The sequence below is a fragment of the Saccopteryx leptura genome, chromosome 3 (assembly GCF_036850995.1).
Source record: "Saccopteryx leptura isolate mSacLep1 chromosome 3, mSacLep1_pri_phased_curated, whole genome shotgun sequence".
Taxonomy (NCBI): Eukaryota; Metazoa; Chordata; class Mammalia; order Chiroptera; family Emballonuridae; genus Saccopteryx; species Saccopteryx leptura.
Genome location: NC_089505.1, coordinates 84,052,437 through 84,079,465, shown reverse-complemented (window position 1 = coordinate 84,079,465; position 27,029 = coordinate 84,052,437). Strand labels below are relative to the sequence as shown.

The 27,029-nt window shown below is 50.5% G+C and overlaps 1 protein-coding gene across 1 annotated transcript; it reads left to right on the top strand.

Annotated features, from left to right (window-relative positions):
- Positions 1 to 424: 424 nt before the first annotated feature.
- Positions 425 to 26,556, top strand: SSU72 (SSU72 homolog, RNA polymerase II CTD phosphatase). Its single transcript, XM_066374795.1, has 5 exons — positions 425 to 878; positions 10,304 to 10,447; positions 23,920 to 24,059; positions 24,457 to 24,575; positions 26,219 to 26,556. The coding sequence occupies exons 1-5, from the start codon at positions 700 to 702 to the stop codon at positions 26,318 to 26,320; spliced, it is 684 nt and encodes a 227-aa protein (XP_066230892.1). The 5' UTR covers positions 425 to 699; the 3' UTR covers positions 26,321 to 26,556.
- Positions 26,557 to 27,029: the final 473 nt, after the last annotated feature.

Below are 27,029 nucleotides of genomic sequence, written 5' to 3'. Positions count from 1 at the left end.
AGGTCTCCGTCATAAATGTTGACTCCTAGCATCATCTAGGCTTCCTCTCTCTCTCTCTCTCTCTCTCTCTCCACATACATCCATAACTTCATTTAATGTTACACTTTGCAGGGTTTCCGCGGGAGGGAATGGCAGACGCCTGCGCGAGCCTGGGGACGGGAGGTGACAGAGGGCAATGGCGTTGTCCCAGGAGAGGCGCGGGGCAGGGAGAGGACGTGGAGGCTCTCCTGGACCGGCCGACGGAGATGCGCAGAGCGGGTCTAAGCAGGCGCGACAGTTCCCGCACTGGAGTTAGAACGCCGGACCCAAATGGGGGACTCGGGGCGCGCAGAGCCGGCGACAGATGCCCGCTAGCACCCAGCCAGCTCCCACGCCTGTCTGGGCTGGCATGGCGTCACTCCCGTCGACGACAGTGGGACGTTCGTGACGCCTCTTGCGTCATTCTCGGCGACGGCGGCGGGGCCTTGTGACGTCAGGACGCCGGCGCGGGTCGGCCGGCCTCTTCTGGGAGGAACACTCGCCTCGGTGCTGCGCACTCCCAGAGCAGAGGCACGCCTGCCAATCCGGCCCCCTTTCGGTGGGTTTCCCTCCGCTCACTGCCGGGGCTCTGAGACCGCGCCGGGAGGCCTCTGGACGCCGTGTAGCCGCTCGCATCGCCCGTCCCGACGCGATACGTCGCCGGCGGCGCCGCTTGGCGTCATGACTTCCGGGTGCCGTGGCCGCCATCTTCCTCGCGTGGAGGAACCGCGCCTGGGTGGGAGTCCGGAGCCCGAGAGCGCGGAGGGCGAGGCCGCCGCCATGCCGTCGTCGCCGCTGCGGGTGGCGGTGGTCTGCTCGAGCAACCAAAACCGGAGCATGGAGGCGCACAACATCCTCAGGTAGGTGGGGCCTCTCCCTGGCACTACGCGACTCCTGGGCCCCCGGCTGACCGGCCGTGTCTCTGGCCCCGGCCCGTTTGGGGCGAGCCGGCCCCCCGAAGGAAACCTGAGGGGCTGCCTTGTCCGGGCTCGTTGGCTCCGGGAGGCCGAGCGCTGCGAGGAGTGGACAAGATTCGGTCGGCTGCGCGGTGCCCCCCACGTGGGTTTAGCTTCGCGGGAAAATTCAGATTCTACATCTAAACGTCCCCACGTTTCGGGGACCTCCGAGCGCCCCGTGAAGTCTCAGGGCCGGTGTGCTGGGTGCGCCCGCTTCGCGCACGTCGGCATCAGGGAGCCGTGGGGCCGGTGGACAGAGCTGAGTGAGACCGTAAGCCCAAGACCACGGTGAGGGTCCAGTAGGCGGTAGTGCCTGACGACTGTCCCCAAGGCGTGTCATGGATAAAAACTTTACTGGAAAAGTGGCACGACAGAACCTCAGGAAAGGAGGAGGCTTTAAAAAAAGGGAGTTTTGGACTATTCTGTTAACTTGATGAATTTGTGTATTGGCTCCTACCTCCATTGTCAGGTCTCATGTCAACCCCTCCTCCCCTGTCCTCGACTTGGTTTGAAGTTGATATTTTCAGTATTAACTACTCTTCTGGGACCATGCTGTTACATGTTAAGTAAACGTTGATTCCCATTCGATCTAGTTTTTTTCTTTGGCCACTTGCCATTACTATTCAAGTTGGGGGTACACGTCAACTTTGATAAGTAAAACGAAGTGGAGCATGATCTGTGGTGGCACAGTGAGCGGATCAAGCCTCGACCTGAAATGCTTAGGTCGCCGGTTCAAAACCCTGGGCTTTCCCGGTCAAGGCCCATATGGGAGTTGATGCTTCCTGCTCCTCCCCCTCTTCTCTTTTTTCTTCTCTCTCAAATGAATAAATAAAAAGCAAACAAAAAAGACAAAGTTGAAACTGCCTTTTCTTCCTAAGTTTTTATATGTGGACGTAAAGAGCAGGACTTTTCTTTTACAGTCAGCTTTGACTCTTGAGTAACTTGGGGAAAAGTAGAGTTCTCTCACGTTCTGAATTTTTGTTGAAACCAGAAGTGTCAAGCAACCAGACTGCTAAATATAACTTTGGTTCTTCCCAACCTCTACTGCACTGTCCACACTGTTGGCTTAATGTCACCTCTGGTAGAATGGGATATGCTTTGAACCTAAGAAATCGATGTGAAGGTTGATTTTAAACTAAAACTTTTAAACTGTCAGGTTATTTTAAAACAGTAAAGTTTTAGTATCTTTTTTGACTAGAGTATCAGTTGATGTGGAGACCGCCTCATTCTGCTGGTTCTGGGTGGGGGTCCTTTGTTTAAGTCCTGCTATAGCTGCATAACAAAGTTGGGATGAAATCTTAGGAAAGGAAAACTTAAAAAAAAAATTACCTGTGGTAACTTGGGTAGTGAAGTCTGTTTCAAAGGCATGGATATCCATTGCCTGGGACAGTTCACTACAAGATGACAAGTCCTTTCTAGGTCAGAATGGCAGGAGCTGGCACAACATCCTAGTAAAGAGAGGTGAGAGAAGAGCCAGGTTAGGAACTCTGGCGTGCTCGTGCTTTTACCTGGTTTATCGTCTTTCCAATTTACTCATCAAAGGAACAGGCTCAGAATGAGGACAAAGGAGGTAAGTTTAGGGTATTGTTATGGTGAATGTGAAGTTATTTTAGACGTGAGTCTTTAAGTTTTGTAACTTCTACTTTGGAGGGGGTTATTTTCCTTTGTTAAAATAGTATTTGTTGCCTGACCTGTGGTGATGCCACTGCATCGGCCTGGAATGCTGAGGTCGCCGGTTCAAAATCCTGGGATTACCTGGTCAAGGCACATATGGGAGTTGATGCTTCCTGCTCCTCCCTTCTTCTTCTCTCTCTCTCTCTCTCTCTCTCTCTCTCTCTCTCTCTCCTCCTTCTCTCCTCTCTAAAATGAATAAAGTCTTAAAAAAAAAAAGAAGCTTCAACTCTTAGTTGCAGCATAAAAAAAAAATAGTATTTGTTGCAAAATTTTCACTGTAGGAAATATGGAAAATGAAGATAAAGATCACTTAGAATACCATTTTTCTGTGTCTAATGCCTGTAACCTGTCTACACCTAATGTTGTGAACATAGATTGACTTCAGTATTCATTTCCGATTTCATTTTTTCCCCCTCGGTTTCATTTTGATGTATTGAATTTGAACACTCCGGTTCCTGTGGAGCGGCGAAAAGTGGTTGCGAACCTGCGGCCCAGGAATCCAGAGGGATCCAGAGGAATCTTGGGGTGACTTGGAATAGACATTGGGTTTTCTGTTTTCCCTTCTTAAAAATGTCGACATTCTTATGCCATATAAATATCTGCACATTTTTTTAGTTCTTTGGCATAAATTCCTAGAGGTGAATTGGTGAGTCAGAGGTAGACGTTTTATATTTTTATATATTTTTGCCAGACTGTCTTCAAGAAAATATTTATTTATAAAATTCCTATTTCCTCCCAATCTTTTTATGCTACCAGGCAATAAAAAAAAGAAGTATCTCGCCTTCTTTTAGTTTTAAAGTTGCTTTGAGATTTGAATAACTCTTCATGTAATTTTTACTTTTTTTAATTTTTACTTTTTTTTGTTCTTATTGATTGATTTTAGAGAGGGAGAGGGAAGTATTCATTTGTTGTTCCACTTACTTCTGCATTCATTGGTCACTTTCTCTTTGTGCCCCGACTGGGGATTGAACCTACAACTTTGGTGTTTCAGGGCAATACTCGATAACCAACTGACTTAACTGGCCAGAAGCTCATTTTCACTTTTAACAAGCTACTTATGGCTTTATATATTTGGATTTTTATACAGGGCTTAAAACCATCTTTAAGAAATTTATATGAAGGTTTTCTGTTGCAAGTAGGAAAGCTTATGAAAGTCAGATTTGGGGATTTCAGTCTTAAAGGTGATGTTGTGGAAAGCATAGAAAAATGGTATGACAAGTGAAAAAAAGCAGGGAAATTGTGTTCAGCTTGGTTATAATACAAAGGAAGACTTCTAAATGAAATATCCAAAGGAATGCAGTTAACTGAACACTGGTGGTAGGTAGTTTATCAGTGAAACCCTGTTTTATTTTATTTTACTTTTGCCCTGTTGAAAATCAGCTTGGACTATGTTTTTCTGATGAGTGGAATACAAGTGATTAAAAATGTTGGCATTTTCTAGAGCTAGTCAGAATGTTCCCTTGGGTGACCGTTTTTGGTCTTTTGAGACTAAATTGTTTCGAATACTATTCTGGGGGCCTTTTAAGTTTTTAAGGGTGTTGGAAGACTTGTATTTTTCCACAGACTGCTGTTCTTTGTACCCAATGAATTAAGGTTTACCTTTGGAGCTGATTTTTTTGTTGTTGTTCCAAACTGCCTTCTGGATGTTAAGAGGCATGTTGATTTTTGAAAGTGACTTTTTTTTTTTTTCCAGGTCTGACCTCTTTTTTTAGAAAATTAAATTTAATGGGGTGACATTGATCAATAAGCTACATTTTTAATTGTCACAATTCAAAACAAATTGTGTGTGTGTGTGTGTGTGTATGATAGAGACAGAGAGAGGGACAGATAGGGACAGACAGACAGTAAGGGAGAGAGATAAGAAGCATCAATTCTTCGTTGTGGCACCTTAGTTCATTGATTGTTTTCTCATATGTGCCTTGACTGGGGGGGGGTTAGCACGCCAAGTGACCCCTTGCTCACACCAGATGAGCCTGCACTCAGGCTGATGACCTCGGGGTTTCAAATCTCAGTTGTCCGCGTCCCAGTCTAACGCTTTATTCACTGTGCCACCGCCTGGTCAGGCTCAAAACAAATTTTAAAGACGCGTTTCTATAAATTGCTAGATGGAGTCCTCAGTGTTTTCAGTCATTACTTCCCAGTGTGGTTTGGGGAAGATGAGCAGAGGCTGCAAGTATGGAAGAAACAGTTTAGTCAATCTCTTAAGCTCCTCTGTCCCAGGTGCTCTTTCAACCCCATCTGATATTCGACTAGACAGCTCTTAGATGTCCACATTTTCACAGTTGAGGAAATACTACCCAGAGCAAGGAGCCCAGCTTGTGCGTGACAACAGCAGAGTTTTAGATACAAGGTGCTCTGGTCCTGATAGACGAGTAAGAGAATTGAGACTCCAGATGGGAGAAAATGTGGGCTGAACGAGGGGTCCAGGGTGTGAGGGTTGCCACAATCAGCTGAGGTCCTGTGGTTCTGTGATTTGGGGTAGGGTTCTCAAATTTTAACTTCACGACTAGAGCTTGTGGGCCACCAGGCACACTGGGAGTGAGGCACTCAAACCTCCTTTCACAGGGGGCCATGTCTCAGGGCTGCCTAGGGTTGTAGGGTCACACAACCTGGCATGTCCCAGACACAGGATGCCCCCAGTCATGGTGCTAAATACTTAAGGTCAGCTGGACCCTGTGGCCTCTGTGGCTGCATCTTTGACATCTCTGTCCTGGGAACACTTGAAAGTCAACTGGAAATCACGTGGGAGAGGAAAAGGGTCTGAAACTAAGTCCTGAAAATGGCAGAGGATGCGAAGAAGGTGCCTTGCATGGGACCCCATTCGTCCTCATCGGTTCTGAGGGACTGCGTGGTTTTTGTCTTCAGAAGCAGGACTAAGAGTGGAGAGTCATGTTTGAAGGTGAACGTGAGACAAAACTGGGCAGACCAAGCATGGGAACAGCTCCAACAGCTGCAACATTCTCCCTTGCATTGGGGTCTTGTCCAGCCTCTGTTACAGATGAGGACAGGCAGGTGCAGCAGGTTAGTAGTATGTCCTTGCTGAGGACACCTTGTGTTGGTGCTGGAAGGAAACACATTAGTGCTGTGTGAAGAGGGGCCAACAGTGGCCAGCAGAGGAATGTGGCCTGGAGGAGGGACATCTAAGCAGGGCACCAACAGGGCGACCCCAATGTTGCATTTGTCGCAAGCTTGAGGCACAGACCTTTAGTAGGCACACAGTTCTCATTCTTGTGGAGGATAAGAATAAAATCCCAGAAAACACTTACTGAAATGTGTTTAGGGCCCACAGTTGCTAATGAGAACATAGATTTTATTGGCAATGTTTACATTTTAGAAGCTTGTCTTCCCAGTCTTGACCATTTCACAATGAAATTACAGGCAGGCATTTCGGTGTCATAACTTGGGAGCAGCTGATTTGTGTTCTGTGGGCATGAAGGCACAATAGAGAGCGGGCTGAAGAGCAGTGATGAAGGTGACATGGGCGTGTCCTCACAGGTATGCTCTCGGAAAGTTGGCTGTGGGTCTGGGACTTTTCAGTCTTAGCAGAACTAATGTTTTAAATTAGATTAGTAATCACACTGGAAAATAGAAAAAAAAATTTTTTTCTTATGATTCTTTTGGTGTTCATTTTAACGTTAGTATCTTGCAATTCTGTGCTCCTACATTTAACATTTTCTTTGATATCTTCTTTATGAAAGATTTTTTTACAGTTGGGAAGACATTTGATAGTTACTTATCTGGAAGGTTAGTTTAATGTAGAAGCCTATAGTTGTCAGGAGTGTTTTTCTAGCATGCATTTCTTTTGAGTAAGAAACAAATTGTGATCCTGGCTGGTTAGCTCAGAAGGTTAGTGCGTCATCCCAAAACACCACGGTTATGGGTTCAATCCCTGGTCAGGGCACATAGGGGAAGCGACCAGTGGATGCACAATATGTGGGACAACAAATGAATGCTTCCTCCAACCCGTCTCTCTAAAATCTAGTAATTTTAAAAAATTGTCACACTCTACTGTTGTCACCACACAAGATGGGCTGTGATGTCGATTTTACCAGCTTAGAAGAAACAGCACTTCTGTTGCTAATTAGCCTTTTTGCCACTTGTGAACATTTTGTTGGGGGAGGAACAAACTGCATTTTATCTTATTTTTAAACATGCTTGGTGAAGATTTCAGAGAGTCGGGAGGGGGATGAGGACAGGCACCAGGCAGTTCCCTTCAGACAGAGCCAGCCAGTGAGGAGCCTTGTCTGGGGTCCGCTGGGTGGAAGTTGGGGCCAGGTTACCTTGAGGGTGATTTATTTTCCTGGGATATGGGCAGACTGAATAACATGTTCCATCTGGACACCAGTGCAAACCTCAGACCCAGTGTGCTGCCAAATGAGTACAGGAGGTGGGCCCTGCCAGGTGGTGTCCTCCAGGCAGGTCAGACTGCAGACTGCAGCAGCTAGAGGGGAAGACCCTGCATGGGGGTCTCTACCTGGAGCCTCCTGAGAGCCCTGTGGCCACTTCTAGGTGGTACACCTGCTGTCTCCCATCTGGAAACAATTGGTCCTGCCCAAGGTCTCTGTGCCCATCATCTCCACTCCCGCTCCATGGCTTGCTCCATGCTGTGCTGTTCTTTGCCCTGTGTGCTGGATATTTTAGTTATTTTTCTCACCCCAAGGATCTGAGTAGAGGGATTTGTGTCTGTTTGATCACTGCTGTGTCCCCAGTATAGAGTTATCTCCAGGAAATACTGTCGAGTCTAAATGGAATGGTAACCTGACCAGGCGGTGGCACAGTGGATAGAGCGTCAGACTGGGACATGGAGGACCCAGGTTCGAAACCTCAAGGTTGCCGGCTTGAGCAGTTGAGCAAGGGCTCACTTGCTCTGCTGTAGCCCTCCGGTCAAGGCACATATGAGAACACAATCAATGAACAACTAAGGTGCCACAACGAAGTTTTCTCATGTTGAAATGTCAACTATTAAAGGCTTCATGACTTCCTTGCTGTGGTTGGCTGGATGAAACGTACTCACTGGCCATTTCATTCGAGATTTCAAAAGTAGTTAAGCCTAGGCTCCTTTTAATATATATATATATATTTTGGTGGCAGAGACAGAGCCAGAGAGAGGAACAAATAGGGACAGACAGACAGGAAGAGAGAGAGATGAGAAATATCAATTCTTCATTGCAGCTCCTTAGTTGTTCATTGATTGCTTTCTCATATGTGCCTTGACCGGGGGCTACAGCAGACCGAGTGACTCCTTGCTCGAGCCAGCGACCTTGGGCTCAAGCTGGTGAGCCTTGCTCAAACCAGATGAGCCTGCGCTCAAGCTGGCGACCTTGGGGTCTTGAACCTGGGTCCTCCTCATCCCAGTCCGATGCTCTATCCACTGCTACATCGCCTGGTCAGGCTTAAGTTCTTTTATTCTGGCTAAGTATCTCAAAGAAATGACCAAGAGGAAATAACTGAGTTATATAAAATGTTTACATTTATATAAAAGTGTTTATTTTTTAAAAGAGTGGAATGTGAACTCTAAGTAGACCTTTTACACGTCTTTGTTGGAAAGCTTGTTGCTTTTCCCATTGTTGCTCACAACAGGCTTCTTGGGTGGTTGATGGATCACAGAAGAGTTTCTTACTCTGCCCCAAAAGAGTTTCTCTCTTGACCGTCCAGTTTGCTCGTTGCAGGCCCACCTGAGATATAGTGTGGGGTGCATTCCAGACCACCACAGATACTGTGAGTTCCTTTGTTTTTTGGTTTCACAGTGCATATAAGTCATGTGTACACTCTACTGTACTCTTGTTAAGTGTGCAGTAGTATGTCTACAACAACAGTTTACGTACCTTATGTGAAAATATTTTCTTGCTAAAAAATGCTAACCATCATCTTAGCTTGTTGGGGGAGATGGCGCCTGTGGGCTTCCTTGAAGCAGGGTTGCCACAAACCTTCAGTTTGTAATGTCTGAAAAGCGCAGTGAAGCCAGTGTGCCTCTGTGGCTCCACATGACTTGTTTGAGAACCTCAGAACTCCCGTCAGAGGTGGGTCTGTCACATCAGAGCCCGGGATAGACCTGCAGGCTCTGGAGGCAGAGTTGTTCCAGGTACGTGTTGAGCAGCTGCTTTCCAACTTCAGGTCACTCCTTGTTAACTGACACCTTCAGCCCACATGTTTTCAGCTCTTGGTAGGATACCCAGTCCACCTTGCTTTCTGTGGGTCTGTTTTTTCATAGCATACTTCTGTCCTCCCTTGGCTAGAGAGGCAGCTCCTGGTCTTGTTAGCTCTGACCCTGGTGCCCTCAGGGTAAACCCTCCTGGACACAGGGGAAGTGGATGGTGGAGTCAGTGCTGTGTGGTGCTTCTGGGCACCCTGCTTTTCCACTAGTCCCTCCTGCCCTCTGCAGAAGACTTGAGGGTTGATGGATTTTTTACTCCCTGCTGATGTAGGGTTGATCTGAGGAATAAATCACACTTTTCCTCGATGACGGGCATTCGACAGGCCCTTAAGCTGCTGGAGCATTGGCAGGGCCTTTAGGGCACTTGCAGGGTAAGCAGCTTGGGGTCACAAGGAAAGTGCTTGTTGGGGGTGTTTTTGTTGGGCAGCGGTCAGTGGTGAGGCCAGCGTGGTCCCCACTGTCTTCCCTTATTACCACCCTATGGGAACAAGACTTCCCCAGAAGCAGGTGCCAGCCAACCTTGCGTGATCACAGCCACATTGCGTGGAATTAATAAGCAGGTGCCTGCACAACAACAGGTTCCCACCACCACAATCGTGATAGCCTTCATCAGGCTTATTGGTGCTCTGACAGAAAATACCACTTTTCTTGTATGTTACTGAATTGATGAGGAACAGGTTCAGTTTGGGATGAGGTGGTTGGTGTGTCCAAGTTTGGTGGCTGGGCCTATTGACTTCTCTCTGGTCACAGCACACATTTGCGAATGTCTTTGTTAGCTGGACTCCCTTTGCATCAGAATCTGCGATGGCAGCCAGACAACAGAAATGTCACAGTGAGGCGGCTGTCCCTTGGTTTGTTGGTCATTCATCTCTCATTTCCCTGTGTTCTTGACTAATTCTGGGTTTCAGTGCATGTGCTGCCCCTCCCTGTGTCTCCATGGCAGGAAGTGCCCTACTGGGCAGTGGCCGCAGGTTCCACCTTGCGTGGCTACAGCACGGCTGCCCACTGTCCTGGGGACTGGTGGCTGGTGCGTGTGAGTGGGGTGGGGGCTCCCAGAAGTGAGGGTTCAGGTGGAAGTTACAGCGGCTTTCCCACCTGGTTGCGTGGGATGTCTGCGCCTTATCCAGCGGCTTCCTGGTCCCTCTAGCAGCTCCGTCTGAGCCAGGCTCGTCTCCCTTGCGAAGCTTCCCCATTGCCATGCAGCAGCTGCTTATGTGCCTGCTGCACATGGGCCTCTAGAGGCACTGACTCTGCAGTGCGAGAGAGCCCCGCGGACAGTCTTCGTCTCAGCCATTTCAGGTTTCATCTAGCATTTGTGTGACGTGCTACAGGACTTGTTAAATTTTGAATAAAGTATTTAATGTTGAGGTTTTCATGCAGTGTTCTTACATGTCAACAAAGGTACTCATTTTGTCCATTTCCTATCTTATGTCCCTTATTTGTAGGGTTTTGTGTCTTATTTAATCCAACTGTGATCTTTGTCTCCTTTTGTGTCTTTCAGCAAACGGGGATTCAGTGTCCGGTCCTTTGGAACAGGGACTCACGTGAAGCTTCCAGGGCCAGCGCCCGACAAGCCCAATGTTTACGATTTCAAAACCACATATGATCAGATGTACAATGATCTTCTTAGGAAAGACAAAGAACTGTATCCCAGCTGGTTACCTTTTTTAAAGACCCCAGTGTGGCTGTTCGTGGCAGGCGTGACCTGTGGATCACACTGACCCACACATCAGAGGCATCTGGGAGGTGGGTGGGTTGTGGCTGTCACTGCGTGCTGCACTGCGCTAGACAAGTGCAATGCAGACACCCTCCTTTTGTTTCAGAGAATTGAGTTTATTCCTGGCACTACTCGGATAGTATGAGGGTTGGCACTGTGCAGGCTGTGGGCATGTGGGGCACACTGTTGTACACGCGAAGTCCGTGGTGACGAAGGCCTGACACCACACACAGCATAGGTGGGGGAGGCAGAATCCTTTCCACACTGCAGGGCCACCCGCTCTCCTTTGTAAGTACGTGTATACCTGTGAGTATGTAGGTATAGTGTGTACTGACACACGGGCTGGCTGCTGCACACACCACGGGTAATGTCTCTTGAGGGTCACATTGGTTAAAAGGCCTTGTTTGTGAGCAAAGGAAGCAAGTTTGCAATTTTTTTTCTTTTGCGAGCAAGAGAGAGACAGGAAGGGAGAGATGAGAAGCATCAACTCCTAGTTGCATTGCTTTAGTTGTTCATTGATTGCTTCTCATATGTGCCTTGACCAGTCCTCCAGCTGAGTCAGTGCCCTTTTCTCAAGCCAGCGACCATAGGATCATTTCGATAATCCCACATTCAAGCCAGATGAGCCTGTGCTCAAGTGGGCGACCTCAGGTTTCAAACCTGGGACGTCAGCGTCCCAGGTTGATGCTCTATCCACTGTGCCACCACCTAGTCAGGCTGTTAGCAGATAATTTGATAGAACTTTGCTTCCCTTCAGGCACACAGAACAGGCTGGATCTGTTACTTAAGACTCATGAAGGAAAAGGTATTTAGGTAGATTTCTGTGAAAGGGATACAGGCTGTGTTTGGTTGTGACCCTCAGGATCTGGTCTGATCAGCACGTGATCCCATGCTCCCTGAGACCCCGGGCCACCGTTGCAGTCAGGGAAAGTTATTTCTCAGGGTTGAACCTGAACACATTGCAGCCAAAAGGGTCATAACACCAAATGGAAACTTGGTCTTCATGTTGGCACGCTCCAACTTTTTATAAATTTCATACGTTTTCTGTACCTCTGTAGATCAGTTAGCTGGGAGTGGCCCTAAAAGTCCTAGCTGATGTGAGCTGGGTCCCCCTGCTCTCTTCCTGGCTGCAGGTAAGGTGGTCAGTAGAGGCCTTGGGGCAGAAACAGGCATTTCTTGTTAGTGCCATAGCCGGGCAGGTGGGAGTCTGGGTGGTGGTGGGTGTAGTGTCCTGAAAGGCACCTGGAGCCAGCCTTCCAGGGGGCAGGCCCACTCACACAGATGGGAGGAGCACATTCTCAGCCCCCCCCCCCCCCCTTCTCAGAGACCCCAGGACGCACTTTGGAAGAAATTTCGCAGGTGTCTCCCTTGAGTCGTCACCTATGTCCTGTCTCCATATTGGAGTGACCGCTCTGCTCACATCCCTGGGCCAAGAACAGAGGTTGCGCTCTATTGCCAAGGAGCAGCCCCTGGAGAGGCTCCCCTGGGGTTCCCCTTGGAGCTGAGGCTGCCCTTAGTCTTTTAGGAAGCACTGGCCACAGGTCTTTCCCTGGAGAGAGCTGGGATCTTAATTCCAGGGTCTTTCACTTATCTGGAGACCCTGGCTGATTCTGACGATGATTCTTCAGTCAGCACCATTCATTTTTGAGCTTACACCAAGCAGGAGAAACAGAAACAGCATCTGCGCGCTCCCTCAGTTATCCCAGACAGGCCCTTGTGCGCAGGCTCCAGCAGCTTGACACAGTTTAAAAGAACAGATCCAGAGGGACTCAGCAGGGGTGTGTGCATGGCCCTAATAATTAACACAAAGGAGCAGAAACCCACTTCTTGGATCTCGGGTGTCCTCCTTTATGGGGTCACTTTGTGCAGGTCCATAGTGTCCCCACCAACTGTCCGTCCTGAAGATGGCTGCACACTTGTGTGTCCATGCACTTCCCTGCTTTCTTGTGTGTGGGGAGGATGGAAGCTTTGTGCCCAGTGCCACTAACAGTACTTGCTTCCTGTGGACCCTGTGTAGGAACGTCCCCTTCCTGTTTGATTGCCCTTCACAAAGCTCTGGGAGGAATACCTTTGTGTTTATTGACTTCACTTGAGTGGGATTTCTGTCTCCTGGGGGCGTGGGGGAGAGACAGGACAGCTTTGTGCTTGGTGCTTAGCTCCACACAGATACAACAACCCTTAGCCAGTAATGAAGGGATATCTGCTCCAAGGGTGGGGTCACTACCCTGGCAAACACCACAGGTGAGGGAGGGGAAAAGCATCAGTGGAGAGGTGCCCTGGTAATACTGCAGTGGACACTTGATTAGTGATGGGACAAGTATCCAGTTGCAGAGGGCCTGGTGATTAGCTTGTTTCCTCATTTGCTCATGGTTCATGCAGCTAAGTGCTAATAACCCAGGTCCGGGACAGAATACCTGATGGGCTCTTGCAGAAGTGGCAGTTCCTGTAACCTGCAGTGGAAAGCTAGAGAAACATTTTAAGATTTAACCTGAAGGCCCTGGCTGGTTGGTTCAGCAGTAGAGCGTCAGCCTGGCATGTAGAAGTCCTGGGTTCTATTCCTGGTCAGGGCACACACAAGTGCCCATCTGCTCCACCCCCACCTCTCCCTGCAGCCATGGCCCCAGGTACTAAGGATGGCTTCCATGGTCTTCCCTCGGGCACTAAAATAGCTATTGTATTTCCCCATGTATAAGACATACCTTAATTTGGGGGCCCAAAATTTGAAAAAAAAAAAGTATTACATGAAGTTACTGAACTCAAGTTTTATTCATCATAAACTCATAAAACTCATCACTGTCAAAACTCCTATCCATTAGCTTGTCCTCATCTGTGTCTGATGACGAATCACTGTCTTCATATAGTGTCTCAGCCTCAGTTCCATCTATGGCATTTGAAATGCCACAACCACTATAAGAAGCACCCAGTTTTTAGACCCTCCAAAATTAAAAAAGTAATAAAGTGTGTCTTATATGTGGGGAAATACAGTAGGCTGAGATCATCTCCCCAGTAGGGGGGCTTGCTGGGTGGATCTCGGTTGGGGTGCATGTGGGAGTCTGTCTCTGCCTCCCCACCTCTCAAAAAAAAAAAACCCCATAGGTAAACAACATTCAGTAAATGAATTTTCCAGAGAGAATGACAGGGCTCCGTGTGTGTCCACCTCACTGTTCTGAGAACAGGCCCTCAGTACAGTTTGGCTAGTGGTCCCGTCAGGATCAAAGGACCAGATGAAATATACTGCTCACAAAAATTAGGGGATATTTTCAAAATGAATATGAAATGATTAAAAAAGCACTTGACTTTTTTTTAAATGGTGAATTTTATGTGCTGTTCATTTCACTCAATTTTATTTTTTTTACAGGGACAGAGAGAGGGACAGATAGGGACAGACAGACAGGAGGGGAGAGAGATAAGAAGCATCAATTCTTCGTTGTGGCACCTTAGTTGTTCCTTGATTGCTTTCTCATATGTGCCTTGACTGGGGCTACAGCAGACCGAGTGACCCCTTGCTCAAACTAAATGAGCCCATGCTCAAGCGGGCAACCTCGGTGTTTGGTTTTTTTTTGTATTTTTCTGAAGCTGGAAACGGGGAGAGACAGACAGACTCCCGCATGCGCCCGACCGGGATCCACCCGGCACGCCCACCAGGGGCGATGCTCTGCCCCTCCAGGACGTCGCTCTGCCGCTACCAGAGCCACTCTAGCGCCTGGGGCAGAGGCCAAGGAGCCATCCCCAGCGCCTGGGCCATATTTGCTCCAATGGAGCCTTGGCTGCGGGAGGGGAAGAGAGAGACAGAGAGGAAGGAGGGGGGGTGGAGAAGCAAATGGGCGCTTCTCCTATGTGCCCTGCTGGGAATCGAACCCGGGTCCCCCGCACGCCAGGCCGACGCTCTACCGCTAAGCCAACCGGCCAGGGCCAACCTCGGGTTTTGAACCTGGGTCCTCTGCATCCTAGTCTGACGCTCTAGCCTCTGCGCCACCGCCTGGTCAAGCAAAAGCACTTGACTTTTTAATTAACATCAGAAAAGCAAATGACAAGTTAAGGAAAGTTGTTCAATTATATAAAGTGAGATGCAAAACCAACTTTTATTTCATTGATGAAAATGCACTAGACACTTCATATAGTGTCTCAGCCTCAGTTCCATCTATGGCATTTGAAATGCCACAACCACTGTATAAGAAGCACCCAGTTTTTAGACCCCCCAAAATTAAAAAAAGTAAAGTGTGTCTTATATGTGGGAAAATACAGTAGGAATAATGGAGTCTGCACGTTCCCTGATCCCCTAATTTGCGAGCAGTGTGGTTGGCTGTAAATAGCTGGCTTTGATGTTGGATTTACGAGACTATGGCTTCTCAGGCTTCCCACTCGGGATCAACATTCGTGGGGCTGAAGTGTTGGGCTCTCGTCCTTGGAGACCCTGCCTCTGGTAACTAGGGTAGTGGGCGTGGAAATCTTTTTAAACCAGAACTGAACTTGTTCTCCCAGCTCTAGTAAAGCCAGGTTACATTGGTAACACTTTGTTGTTTTGTTTCATTGCTTGATTTTTAGAGAGAAAGGGAGGGAGACAGAAATGGTCTTTTTCTGTACGTTCCTTGACCAGGGATCAAACCTGCAACCTTGGTGCACTGGGATGATGGAACCAACTGAGCTCCCCAGTCAGGGCAGGTTGGTAACAGTTTTGTTACCATTTTCTTTTTGCAGATTGTCTACTAATAGTCTTTTTTTTTTTTTTTTTTTTAATTTTATTACAGAGACAGAGTCAGAGAGAGAGAGAGAGATAGGGACAGACAGACAGGAACAGAGGGAGATGAGAAGCATCAATCATCAGTTTTTTGTTGCAACACCTTAGTTGTTCATTGATTGCTTTCTCACATGTGCCTTGACCGTGGGCCTTCAGCAGACCGAGTAACCCCTTGCTCAAGCCAGCGATCTTGGATCCAGGCTGGTGAGCTTTTGCTCAAACCAGATGAGCCCGCGCTCAAACTGACTTCGGGGTCTTGAACCTGGGTCTTTCCACATCCCAGTCTGATGCTCTATCCACCTGCGCCACTGCCTGGTCAGGCATCTACTAATAGTCTTTAGGTAGTCTGAGTTCAACTGACCTGCCACAGACAAGAAATATCTTCTAATTTCTCTTTTAATGAGAGGACTCAAAAAGAGGAGTTCTGTGGTGTGGTGCAGCTCATCCATTTAAAGTGCAGTTCCATGGTTTGTGTGTTTCATAAGGCACAGCAGTCAGGCAGCTTTCAGAATGTTTTCATCTCCCCCAAGAACTAGCAATTGCTGCTTATGTCCCCAACTCTCCCAGCCGTGTCCCGTCCACCTCTGGATTCTTCCCATTTGGGCATGGCCACAGCTGGAGTCCAGCAGCGTGTGGTCTGCTGCCGCTTCCACACAGCTTGTCTTCAGATTTGTCCACGTTGTAGTTGTAGTGTATGTCAGACAGACTGTCTTTGTTTTGTTTTTAGAAACAAAAGCCAGGTTTATTTGTTCTGTTTCTTGTAATTGAAGTGTTCCTCGATGACGTCCTTGGCCTCAAACTGTCCATTTTTAAGTGTACATTGTTTCCCTTGACCTTAATTTTTTTCTTCCCTTTGTCACAAAGTCCCTGTGAACACAGAATAGTGTAAACTTTGCATGTTTCCTGCCAGCGTTAGTGTAGCTTTCGAGCCAAGGCTTCTAGGATTTACTTTTTTGTTTTTTCATTTTCCACACTTGACCTTCCCAGGGTTTTCCAGCTTCCACAGAGAGGAGTCTACGGCTGAATCCCGAGTTTACTTGGAGAGCCCTTGGTGAAGAGATTATTTTCTTCTAATGTAAGAATGACCAAGCCTGCAGCGCCATGCAGTCCGTAGTCCGTGGGGCAAGGAAGGAGGGGCTGGCCTGTCTTCAGGAGATGCTGAGCCCCCCTTGGAAACCTTTCAGTAGATACTTTGTAACTTAACCTAACCATTTGCCTTGAAAAGCAAGTAAAGCCTACCTCTGAATATGGTGCAATCTTAAGTGCCAGCAGTTGTCCCTAAAGGGGGATTTGAAATGCAAATGTAACACTTTTCCTGGATCCTTACTTCATTCCCCTGATTGAACACTGAGCCTAGGAGCCTGTATCCAGCATAGTTTTTTTTTTCTTGTGGATCTTTTATAATTAATTCTCTTTGGAGTATTTTTAAAAACTATTTATTTGTTCTTTTCCATCTCAATTTTATTGTCTTTTAGGTCTTAATTTATGTGTATGCCCACTTCACTGTGTACCCTTTTTCTTGTTTTGGGATAAAAGGTAAAAATAAAATGTTTTTCACACTAGAGATCCCCACAGCCTCCTGACCTCCATCCTGGGTGTGTGGTCAGTGGATACAGCAGCGCGAGAGGGCAGCCAGCCCTCTGAGGCCCCTGCTCCTTCACTTGAATTGCTTTCCAGAAACTTGTTCTTAGGGTCTCATCAGACTAGTGTCAGGCTAGCCAGTTTTCTTGTGCTGTGCTTGGTGGGTGGAAATAGCGGCCACTGCCTGGTCTTGCCCTTCAAATCCCATGCTCCCCTCCCTGGTGGTCCCTGGCACCCTATCCTAGGGGCACTTGGGCTGGCCCCCCCCCCCTTCTGCTGTGTTCCAACCCGTGTCCTGTTTCCCTGGGTCAGCAGCTACATTTCTTAAATAATTTTTAGACACAGTGTCTATTTAACAAATGAATCTGTTCCCAAGCTAAGTAATGATTACCAGAGAAAGTGCATTCTAATTTTGCTGATATTTAAGCTGTCTGGTTTTAGAGAAGACTTGTCCTTTAAATATAACTTGTGGCCTTAAGATGTTTCAGATAATACAGAATAGTAGCTGTCATGTCTGAGATGCTTGCCTGCCCTTCTCATCTGGTTCGATGACACAAGCAGAGTTGACTGGCCAAGGTAGTTGCCGGGGGTCACTCATGGGTCTGGACATAATGGAGGTGCCCTGGCTGTGACCACTGCTTTGCATATTCGCCCACACCCGCGGGACGGACCAGGTTCCCCACCTGAAATGCTGATACCAGGTGTGTTGAAAGTGGATCACTTTGCCTGAAGTCGGGGAGGGGGGTGAGGTCATTGTAGACCCAGCCAAAGATGGCCCCCAAGCATCAGGTCAGGGCAGTAGTTAGGACAGTGCCCAGTAGCTTTTTTTTTTTTTTTTTTTTTTTTTGTATTTTTTGTATTTTTCTGAAGCTGGAAACGGGGAGAGACTGTCAGACAGACTCCCGCATGCGCCCGACCGGGATCCACCCGGCACGCCCACCAGGGGCGAAGCTCTGCCCACCAGGGGGCGATGCTCTGCCCCTCCGGGGCGTCGCTCTGCCACGACCAGAGCCACTCTAGCTCCCGGGGCAGAGGCCAAGGAGCCATCCCCAGCGCCCAGGCCATCCTTTGCTCCATTGGAGCCTTGGCTGCGGGAGGGGAAGAGAGAGACAGAGAGGAAGGAGGGGAGGGGGTGGAGAAGCAAATGGGCGCCTCTCCTATGTGCCCTGGCCAGGAATCGAACCCGGGTCCCCGCACGCCAGGCTGACGCTCTACTGCTGAGCCAAACTGCCAGGGCCCCAGTAGCTCTTGGAGCTGGTATCAGGGGTCCCCTGTTCTTGTTTGTGCCACCTACGGGCTTTGTCAGAACTGCTCTGATTACTGGAAAGGATTTGAGTTTATTTTCACATACAGCAGGGCTGTCTCGAAAGCTTCCATTGTAGCAGTTCTGACTGTGGCTCAAGGGTCTCAGCTGTCCCTGCAGCCCGTTAGAGGGCCCCCCGCTTAAAACTGTTTGCTCCTGGCCTTGCTCGCTCTCCCCAGGTGTGCCTGGGGCCCGCTCACAGGCTCCTGCTGTGAGTGCCAGTCCTCCCCAGGGTACAAGGGCTGTGTTGTGTCCTTATGACCGCAGCACAGCTCCAGGATGGGCCTCCCAAACCATCTACCAGTCCTCATAGCCGTCGGCTCCTCCTCCCAGGACAGGGAGGGAGGGGTCCAGCTGGTGGCTGCTGGGCAAGGCCTGTGCTCATGGGAAGCATCTTTATTTTTTCTTGATTGATTGATTTTAGACAGAGGAAGGGAGAGCGAAGCATTCACTTGTTCCACCTGGGAAGCATCTTGTATTTGTGCCAATTCTTTTTTCAGGAAAATGTGGGCTAGCCTTGGCCCTTTGGGGGTGTCACCTATGTCCATGACGGGAGAAGGGTGGGCAGGTTCCCCAAGTGGCTTTCCTCGGCATGGGAGAATCTGGCAAATGAGAAGATGGCAGGCTCCTCTTTTGGTGGGGCCAGCAGGACACCCCCTGGTCCTTGCTGGGTGTGCTTTGCAATGATCCCCCATGTGACATCTGAAGCGAGGTGGTCATGGCCTATGGTGCATAAGCAGCGTTGGCCAACTGGACAGTGGCAGCAAGGAGGGTGCCAGGGGTGAGAGTGAGGACTGAGGAGGATACCAGGCTCAGGCCAGGGCTGCCAACCTAACTGGTCTTTGAATCCCAGAAGTCACCAGGCCACAGGCCCCGTTCAGTTTATGCTGATCAAAAACAAAGGCAAGATTATATAGGATTATGCTACGTAACATTCCTAAAATTTGACCAAAACACTCAAACTGTTCCCAAAATGGGCTCAGGGGCAGCTTCCCTGTTGAGGAACCATCATCCATGGGGTACCTGGGAGGCTCCAGTTGCAAGGAAGGGGCTCCCTGGACAGGCATGCCAGGCAGGCAGGGGTCTGAGGGTACCCTCGACACCAGAGAAGAGAGGAGGGCGCTGACCAGGAGTCTGATGTCTTGGGCTGGGGCTGCCCCTAATGGTGACTGCGAGATTGAGACATTGCCCTGGTCTTCCCCGGGTATGTGGCCCTGCTGACCTCAAAGGAGAGCCATGGGGGCAGCCCATGACCATTCCAGGAAACGTGTGCATGAGTGGGGCAGGCCACAGCCCTGTCCTCAGCATTGCCCCCAGGCCAGCGCATCTGGACCCACTGTGACCACCTGCAGTGGCCCCAGCACCCTGATTGAGCCTGTGGGAGGTGCTGGCTTGGATATTTCTAAGCCATGGTGCCTTTTGAGAATCTCTCCTCGGGTAACTTGAGTCCCTTTTGAGAGTTCATGACTTATCTGACATTTGTTTGATCAAGTTTAAGATAGGAAGTAAGATTGAGTGACAGGATCTCAGTGCTGAGCCGGCCCCCTGGCCGGGCCCACCCTCAAGGAATGTCAACTGATGGATTTGGGGTCACCTCCAGGGCCGAAGCACAAAGTGGGGGCACCTGGATTAGGTGTGGCGGCGTCTGGGAACTGAGGAGATGGTGCCGACTAGGATGTTCTTGGGTCTGTTCGGTGAGCGTCTGCAAAGCAGCCAAGAGGCGTCCTTCAGCGCAGCACTGATGATGACAGTCCAGCCAGGACCTGAGCAGGTGACTGAAGGCGTGTGAGGGGAGCCTGGGTGGGGGTGGTGCGGTGAAGACTCTGATCCCACTGGTTGCAAGATGAACACATGGGGTCTGTGTTGGGGGCTGGGCCTCTGCCCTGTCCAGGGTATGCCTGGCTGCTGGCCCTGAAGCCTCTTTGTGACCAGGTGCCACGTGGTTGGGGACTGGGGCTGGCCCTGCTTCTGTCCTGAGAGTTCTGAGTGTGTCTTTTCCTACCCCATTGCCTTGCTCATTTCCCGTGGGTGATATTTGGAGTTGAATGAGGCTGGATCTGTGCTCCCCTCTGCCACCCTTGGGGAGCATTCTGTCAACTCAGGACTGGAGCTTGCAGGGTGGGAGCAGGGAGGCAGGTAGAAGGCCCTGTGGCCATTCAACTATCATTGGGGGACTTGTTGAGGATGTGGAGTACATGGGCTCCGCTGCTGAACCCACGGCCTTTGTGAATGAGCGTTGGGGCCCTTTTCAGGTTCCTGCCAGCACTTCCCTTGCCTGAAAATTCTCGTGCATCTCCCCACACCTCCGTGGGACCGCTGCCTTGAGCTGAGTGCCCACAGAGGTCTCCAGCCCACACTTTGTTCTGCACCAGTCCCCAACTCCCACTGCCCAACTGCCTGCACCCTCCTCCCACGGGAGCCAGTGGTTCTTCACACCTCACCAGCCAGACTGAGTCCCCCTGCATAGCTGGCCCCAAGTGCTCCTGCACAGCCCATGGAGAGGCAAGTGCAATGTGCCCATGTCGTAGAAACAGTCTCTAGGTACCGTAATAGGTGTCCAAGGAGGAATGCTGAATTCCACCAGAGCCAGTGGCTTAACTGGCTTTATCCTGTCTCCTTTGCCTTCAGAAGCATCATGGGGTCCCTGGGAGCCTGAGGCCAGACTCCTTTGGGGACCAGCTGCTGAGCACAGAGCTTGGTGATTGGAAGGTGCACAGGCGATTGGCAGCCTGCGCCCACACCTTCGAGTGGGGCTCCAGAACCAGCAGTTCGTGTCTCAAAACTGTGTCAGCTGCAGGGGAGCTTCAATCAGGCCCATTGTGTCTGGGCCTGTGGTCACTGTCAGCCACCGGAACACCTGTGTGTCAGTGTGTGTGTGTGGGGGGGGGGGGGCAGGGTATGGTTCTAGAAACAAATCCTTGCCTGCTTGGGCCCCGGGGTGGGCAGCTCTGTCCTTGCCCTGCTCCCAGTGTAGCTTTGGGCTTCCAGCTTCCTGTATCCACTGGTACCCCCAGGCTGTGTCCTCTGGTTCAGGGGCAAGTGATAGGCGCTGCCCTGCTGGCCCTGCTGCTGCTTAAAGGCCTCCTCCAGCAGGGAAGTATTTTTGTGAAATGCTTAATACCCTGACAATGCCTCTGAGGTCTGCTGGCTTTCAGCAGTCCACATCCGGCTCCCATGCATGGGTCTTTATTCAGAAGCTGGCCCTCAGAGCTCCTCACTCTGACCCCAGCGTGACTCTAGTAAGGGCTTTGTCCTGGTGGCTTGACTCATCTTGGCCTCACTGCCTGCTCATCATCCTCGTCCCCACTCCTGTCCCTTGTGGTTTGAAGCCAGATTTTAAGTGGCTCTGGGTCCCTGGGATTTGAAACAGTGGGTGAGTTGTGGTTTCTTTCTCAAGGGCTCCTGGCTCAGGCACCTCCTGTCCTTGGTCCTGCTTGGCTTAGCCCAGGCTGCGCGTCCCTGAAGTTGCCATAACATAGTCTAGAAAGGCCACTGATCTATTTCCCTGTTGCTTGGGTGAGAGACTGGGGGGTCTAATCCCCTACCTTGGTCTTTCAGCTCCATTTGTGACATCTGGGTAAGTCGTTGAGGGTGAAGTGAAGGAGGAAGGCGCTTGGCAAGTTCACAGGGCTGTTGCAGCCCTGACTTGAGCACCTGGTAGTCATCTCATTTTTTTTTTAAGCAAGAGAACGAGAAAGATGGACTGACTGGAAGGGAGAGAGATGAGAACCATCAGTTCTTCCTTGCAGTGCCTTAGTTGTTCACTGATTGCTCTCTCATATGTGTCTTGACCAGGGGACTTCAGCAGAGTAAGTGACCCCTTGCTGAAGCCAATGTCCTTGGGCTTCAAGCCACCAGCCATGGGGTCATGTCTGATCCTACACTCAAGCCTGGGACCTCGGGGTTTTGAACTTGGGTCCTCAGCATCCCAGGCCAACGCTTGGTCCACTGTGCCACCACCCGGTCAGGCTCTTTTTTTTTTTTTTTACAGAGACAGAGAGAGGGATAGACAGGGACAGACAGACAGGAACAGAGAGAGATGAGAAGCATCAATCATTAGTTTTTCATTGCGCATTGCAACACCTTAGTTGTTCATTGATTGCTTTCTCATATGTGCCTTGACCGCAGGCCTTCAGCAGACCCGAGTAACCCCTTGCTCGAGCCAGCGACCTTGGGTCCAAGCTGGTGGGATTTTGCTCAAACCAGATGAGCCCGCGCTCAAGCTGGCGACCTCGGGTTCTCGAACCTGAGTCCTCTGCATCCCAGTCTGACACTCTATCCACTGCGCCACTGCCTGGTCAGGCGTCAGGCTCATTCTTGAGGGCCATACTTGTCAGTGTGGGAGGTCTCAGAGGAGTGCAGGGAACCTGACCCCAGGCTTACACTGGATGCCCGAGTCTTAGCTACCAACCCTGCAGGCAGGTGGGCCTCCCCTCAGCCCAGATCTCTTCGCTGGGCTTCGATCTTTGATGCCAAGCATTTGATGGACCTCGTTATAGAAAGGTGGACTCCACGTGGCAACAGGGCTCTTGTGGGTACCAGCGTGGATGGGCAGCAGTTTTATGAACTTAGCTGGAAAGTGTCAACCAAAACCACCATAGCTAACAGTCCAGCGTTTTTAAGCTAAAACTCTTAGCTAAACCACTTAAATATATTCTAAAACCTGTCCTCAGTCTCTTGGAAGGTAGGAAATGTCTACCACAACTTAAAAAGGCTGGGAGACATCAATGTCTCATCTCAGGATTCTTGAATCATCCAGTCTGTCTGTAAAACAGAATTAACAAGGTACTTCTCCCCAACTGTCCAGAACATGTCTGCATCTTTGGGCTCTGTCTCTGTCAAGGTGAACCCTCTCCCGGGGCCCTCAGGACAGAGGTGACCGCTGTTGGTGGGAGTGTGTTCTCGTCTGGAGTGCCCCTGAGAAAGTGCATCCAGCTTGGCTTGCCTACTTGGCACAGACCTCACTTGCAGGACCTGTGTGTCCCCTCTGAGCTCTAAGGGACACACCCTTTGGGGCTCCCGGCCTGGGGCCCCTACACTCTGTTCTTTTTCATTTTTTTCTTTTTTTTACAGAGACAGAGAGTCAGAGGGATAGACAGGGACAGACAGACAGGAAGGGAGAGATGAGAAGCATCAATCATTAGTTTTTCATTGCGCATTGCGACACCTTAGTTGTTCATTGATTGCTTTCTCATATGTGCCTTGACCGCGGGCCTTCAGCAGACCGAGTAACCCCTTGCTCGAGCCAGAGACCTTGGGTCCAAGCTGGTGACCTCGGGGTCTTGAACCTGGGTCCTCGGCATCCCAGTCCGACGCTCTATCCACTGCGCCACTGCCTGGACAGGCTATACTCTGTTCTTACTGACTCTTGTGTCCCCCTCCTGGGCCCCTTTTGCTGCTGTGTTTGTGGAGTTTCTTTGCTTTGGCCGAGCCTGGCTGGGGTGGGTTTTAAGATGAGTGTTGTCCTTGCTGAAGGGTCAGAGTCAGGCTCAGTATGAGCAAAGGCACTACAGGACAGGGCTTAAAGGCAGCTGGCGGGTTGAGGAAACAGACAAGGGAAGGTTGCAGGCATTAGGCCTTTGCTTTCTGGAATGCGTTGGTCCAAAAGCTGTGGCCTGGCTGGCTGAAGTGGGCACGTCCAGACGCTGACCAGGGTTGGTCTGCCTACTCGCCTGTCTTCTGCAGCCCCCAGGGCTGTGGTAGCTCTGCCTGTGCAGACACCTAGGCTCTTAGCTGAGTGACACATCTCCTCTGAAGTTCCTTAACTCCAGCGCCCAGCTACACACAGAATGGCATTTTGCACATGTTGGACAGGAATAAGCGAATCAAGCCCCGACCAGAAAGGTTCCAGAACTGCAAAGACCTGTTCGACCTGATCCTCACTTGTGAAGAGAGAGTGTACGATCAGGTGGTAGAAGGTAAGCTCGCAGACCTGGTGCCTCCGCGCGTGCTGGGGACCCACAGTGCCCTCTTCCCCGGCCTGCGGGGGGGCCAGGTGGCAGCCTGGGAAGATCCCTGGCAGGGCCCTTGGCTAATCGTGTTCATCAGGGCGAGGCCGCCTGTGCTGCTGGTCGCATCTTGTGGGTGTGAGGGTCTGGTCTGTGAAAAGTATTGTGAGTGGGGAGCTGGGACCTGGTGCTGACAGTGACCGTGCTGCTGAATGCTTTATCCTGGGACAGGTTGTGTGATTGAGGGTGAGGCAGGGGCCTGGTGCTAAGGGTGAATCAGAGCCATTTTGGGGGAGGAGGCGGTCTGATGCTCAGCCAGGGCAGGTGGAGCAGGGCCTCTGACATCTGTGTCTTATGATCCTGTTAGATCTGAATTCCAGAGAGCAGGAGACCTGCCAGCCAGTGCATGTGATCAATGTGGACATCCAGGACAACCACGAAGAGGCCACCCTGGGGGCGTTCCTCATCTGTGAGCTCTGCCAGTGTGTGAGTGTCCACTTCCCCTACCCAGTTCCTACTCTGGGCTCCACCAGGCACATGACAACCAGGTCCTCCTGTACATGAGGGCTCTGCAGTGGAAACGACTGTCACACAAATTCACATTCAAGTTATTTTCAAATATTAAAACCATACAATGCTCCTGACCAGGCAGTGGCACAGTGGATAGAGCATCAGACTGGGATACAGAGGACCCAGGTTCGAGACCCCAAGGTCGCTAGATTGAGCGCGGGCTCATCTGGTTTGAGCAAAGCTCACCAGCTTGGACCCAAGGTCGCTGGCTTGAGCAAGGGGTCACTCGGTCTGCTGAAGGCCCGCGGACAGGACACATGTGGGAGGGCAGTCGATGAACAACTAAGGTGTTGCAACTGATGATTGATGCTTCTCATCTCTTTTCGTTCCTGTCTGTCTGTCCCTATCTATCTCTCTCTCTCTATGTCTCTGTAAAAAAAAACAAACAACAAATAAAACCACACAATGCAAAGGTGCCCACAGGTTTGAGAATTGACCAGCTGGCTCTGGTTAATTTACTTGATGGGACGAGTTGATAGAAGGCAGTGACAGCTGGTGTCTCTCCTCCAGGAAGATGCCATGTGTCAGGGTGTTGAAGGGCTCTGAGGGTGCTTGTGTCCACAGGGGTCACCTGGGCCCCTGCGACTCTGGGAAGTCTCCCTTGTGTGGAAAACCCCAGGGCTTTTCCAGGCACTGTGCAGCTGTGCTCAGAGCAAAACATTTCCTCTTGGATGTGACAAAAGCACCAGCAAGGGGGAACCCATATGGCTCTTCTGCTGCCCATGGTACTTGCGTTTAGGTCAGCCGGCTCTGAGTGACGGAAACAGGTGGTTTAACCAGGAAGTCTAGAGATGGGCAGGCTCTCCCAGTGTTCTCTGAGGAACCCAGCACAGCTTTCATTCCCAGGTTGCCTCGTGGTCCAGTGTGGCTGCTGAAACTCCAGCAGTTGTGCCCATAATCCAGCTATCATGCAAGAGAAAGGGCTGCGGGGGGGGGGGGGGGGATATGTCCCAGAAGTTGCACACATGACTTGGGTCATGCTGGCGAGAGCTGAGTTATTGGGGTGGGAGGCAAAGGGCTTTTCCTCAGAGACCCTGCTTACAGGCTGAGACCAGGGACAGCAAGTGGCCTTGGCTGCAGTCCAGCCTGGACCACCCTGCAGCTGTTGCCTGGTAGCACCTACTCCTTTTAGGGCAGCAGTTGTCCACCAGTGACTTCTGGCCATATCTGCACACTTGGGTCTCACACCTGGGAGGGATGTTGGTGGCAGGTAGAGCTCACAGATTCTGCTTAGATCCCTGCAAAGGGTGATGCCTTCTCACCCCGCCTCCCAAGCGTGGGCTGGCTTTCCTCCTTGGGTGACTTTGGGCAAGGGACTGTACCTTCTGTGCCCAGATATGCTCATCTGTAGAGTGAGGGTCCCATATAGGTGAAGTCATGTGACCCTTGAAGGCAAACCCTGGTTTCAGAGCTCAGCCCACTTCCGTTCTGGCTCCTCAGTGCAGGACCCTGGGCCCCCTGGCCATGCAGAGTGGAAAGCACTGGTCAGCACCAGCAGCTCCAGGCCTGGTGTCCTGGTCCCAGGTGCTGCTCCTGCTCAGGCGGCTTTCTCCCCACAGATACAGCACACGGAGGACATGGAGAACGAGATCGATGAGCTGCTGCAGGAGTTCGAGGAGAAGAGTGGCCGCACCTTCCTGCACACCGTCTGCTTCTACTGAGTCCGCGCCCGGCACCTCCAAGCTGCCTTCTTGCGCTTCCTGTTGTTAATACTTGTTCTTTCCCTACCCTTGTTTTGACTCTTGACGGCTGCTGCCGGTGACAGCTGCCCTGCACTGTACATATGAGTTGAGAGGTTAGACACATGTGCGGATCCACACGATCAAGTTTGGTGTCCCACTCTTAGTGACGAGTGTGATATTAAAGGGTTTTTTTCTTTTAGCAATCGAAAAACATGGCTCCCAGTTTCTTTTCCTCAATACATCGCTTTCTTTTTTCTTTTTTTTTTTTTTTGTATTTTTCTGAAGCTAGAAACCGGGAGAGACAGTCAGACCGACCCCCGCATGCGCCGGACTGGGATCTACCCGGCACGCCCACCAGGGGGCGATGCTCTGCCCCGACCAGAGCCACTCCAGCACCTGGGGCAGAGGCCAAGGAGCCATCCCCAGCGCCCAGGCCATCAGGCCATCCCTGCTCCAATGGAGCCTCGGCTGCGGGACAGGAAGAGAGAGACAGAGAGGAAGGAGAGGGGGAGGGGTGGAGAAGCAAATGGGCGCCTCTCCTGTGTGCCCTGGCCCGGAATCGTACCCGGGACTTCTACACGCCAGGCGGACGCTCCACCACTGAGCCAACCGGCCAGGGCCAATACATCGCTTTCATTGTGCATTCCTCCACTCCCCCTACCTGGCTGGAATGTACAAACACTTCTTG